Source organism: Echinops telfairi, unplaced genomic scaffold (genome assembly GCF_000313985.2).
Source record: "Echinops telfairi isolate 266 unplaced genomic scaffold, ASM31398v2 ScPeMD7_23;HRSCAF=83, whole genome shotgun sequence".
Classification (NCBI taxonomy): Eukaryota; Metazoa; Chordata; class Mammalia; order Afrosoricida; family Tenrecidae; genus Echinops; species Echinops telfairi.
This window is the reverse complement of record NW_022103920.1, coordinates 10,177,033-10,179,057: the sequence shown is the minus strand read 5'-3', so window position 1 is coordinate 10,179,057 and position 2,025 is coordinate 10,177,033. Positions and strand designations below refer to the sequence as shown.

Here is a 2,025-nt window from a genome sequence, read left to right as displayed (position 1 = left end):
CCCAGAGCGAAGACTAGCTGAGCTGCCCCTTCCGCCCCTCTGAGGGTGCAGGAAGCCGGGGGAGGCAGGGCCGAGAAGACATTCTCTGAAGGGACACTGGCACTGGGGTACCGGGCGCCACGGCTGGGTCTTTGTCCTCAGGGTCGCTGGGTTTACTGAGACCCCCATTTGCACACAGGATGGAAGGAGGCAGAGTCGGGGCACAGGAGCGAAGTTTGGGCTCAACAGGTATTGTCTGTCTGACTGAGGGGCCTGAGCCAACCACTTTCTCCAAGGAGAAGCACGGGAGGTAGTTCTCTCCTGATGGAGGGAAAAGCAAGTGGGAACATGGAAATGGGAGAGGCTCTCTAAGGGACTCTACCTCGGGGGTGACAGAAAAATGCCTCTACCGCTTATGGGCCATTAGCGGTGCTTTGACTGTCAGGATGGAGCAGGATTGGGCAGTGTTTTGATCTACTGCTCTCTACCACCCCATGGCTCTCCGACGCCCTGTTTCTCTGAGCCACAGTTAACAAGGCCGTCTCCAGTATCCACCAAAGGCTTTGTGGTCCCTCGAGACCCCGTGATTCCCTAGTGAAAGAGCACTGCTTGGCCCACGGAGTAGAGGCACTGCTTTCCTAAGAGGGCCATCAGTCGTGGAGAACTCCGGTAGGCCCTCCCTCAGCAGGGTGCTCTTCTGGGGTTAAGGGAGTCACCCTCCAGATCTTGGCCCCTGCCTCCCAGGTGAAGGGAGGAGTGGGGTGCTCAGAAGAGAGCTGGATCCATCCATCTAAAAGAGGGGCTTGGGCGCCATCTCCCCTGACTTCCCCAAGGGGCCCGGAGAGATGGTCTGGGAGGGGGCAGACATACTCTTCGTTGACGAAGATGAGCTCTAGCGGTGCCGGGGGCGTGCTTCCATCCAGACCCGGATCTATGGCAGCAAAGGAAGGCAGGCGTGAGGAGGGAGGCAGGAAGTGAGGTAGAGCGGGAAGGGGCTCTGGGGCCCGGGGCTGGGGGGAATGGTGAGCCAGCGTGCCAAGACGGCCTCTGAGGGGCTTGCTGGGTGGCCGCCCAACTCCCCTCCCTTTTGAAGGTGGGCGTAGATTTTTGCCATCGCCCCTGAGCCGTGGTGGTGGCTGGGGGAGAGGGCGGAGGAGCTGGGAAGCTGTTCCCAGGTAGACTTTGGGGTGCAGGGCTGGTACGGGGAAGAGATGGAGTGGAGGTCAAGGGAGGGACTCAGGTGAGGGGCGGTGGGGGGGGGACGAGCGAGGCGGGAGGAGAGCAAAGCAGAGGCCGTACTGATGGGCTCGGCGTCCTCGGGGCTGCTGCCGGAGGTCCCAGGCTGCTCCTCCTCGGCACTGACCAGCTCCTGCAGCACGGCCTCCACGATGGGCATCACCATGGCCGTGGTGGACGTGTTGGACAGCCACATGGACAGCAGCGTGGTGCAGCACATGAAGCAGAGCAGCAGCCTGGCGGGGAGGCAGGCCCGCCGGGAGAGTGAGAGAGTGGCCTTGGACAACCCCGCACCCAAGCTGCCCACAAGTTGCTGGTGGGTCTGCCTCCTGGCGCCCTCACTAACTACCTCCAAGCCACGATCTGTCCACCTGGTCTTTCTCTGCTGTATTCAAGACCACGTCCAATCTAGGAAGTGCTCTGCGAGTCTCCGAGCCTCTCCAGGTGCCACGGATGTGTGAGCCATAGACAGTGTCAGACATGGGGACGTAACTACAGGCCACGGTCGCCCGGCAGCTTTCACTGGCAGGTGGAGCTCCCCAGAACCTGGGGCCGTCCCATCCCCGTTTGTAGCAAACAGCCCAACTGGCGGGCCCCAACATGGGCCAGGAGCGTGGCTTTGTGGCTCTCTGGAAGTCGGGGGAATGGAGGACTGATGCCCAGGCCTGCTGGAAGCCAGGGATGGTGGACACCAGTCCCAGGACCCCTGGAAGCGGGGAGCTGGCAGCAGGCGTGACTTACATGCCTGGCTTGGCTCCGGCCATGATGACCATGCGCAATGCGATGCGCTTGTGCAGGTTCCACTTCTCC

The 2,025-nt window shown here is 61.8% G+C and overlaps 1 protein-coding gene across 1 annotated transcript in view; it reads right to left on the bottom strand.

Moving 5' to 3' along the window:
* SLC13A4 (solute carrier family 13 member 4) overlaps positions 1-2,025 on the bottom strand; it is a 39,135-nt gene that overhangs the window by 20,786 nt on the left and 16,324 nt on the right. The window contains exons 3-5 of the mRNA XM_045288920.1: positions 1,957-2,018; positions 1,279-1,451; positions 850-910 (exon numbers count right to left, since the gene is read on the bottom strand). Coding sequence (XP_045144855.1) covers positions 850-910; positions 1,279-1,451; positions 1,957-2,018 — 296 coding nt within the window. The remainder of the gene's footprint in view (positions 1-849; positions 911-1,278; positions 1,452-1,956; positions 2,019-2,025) is intronic.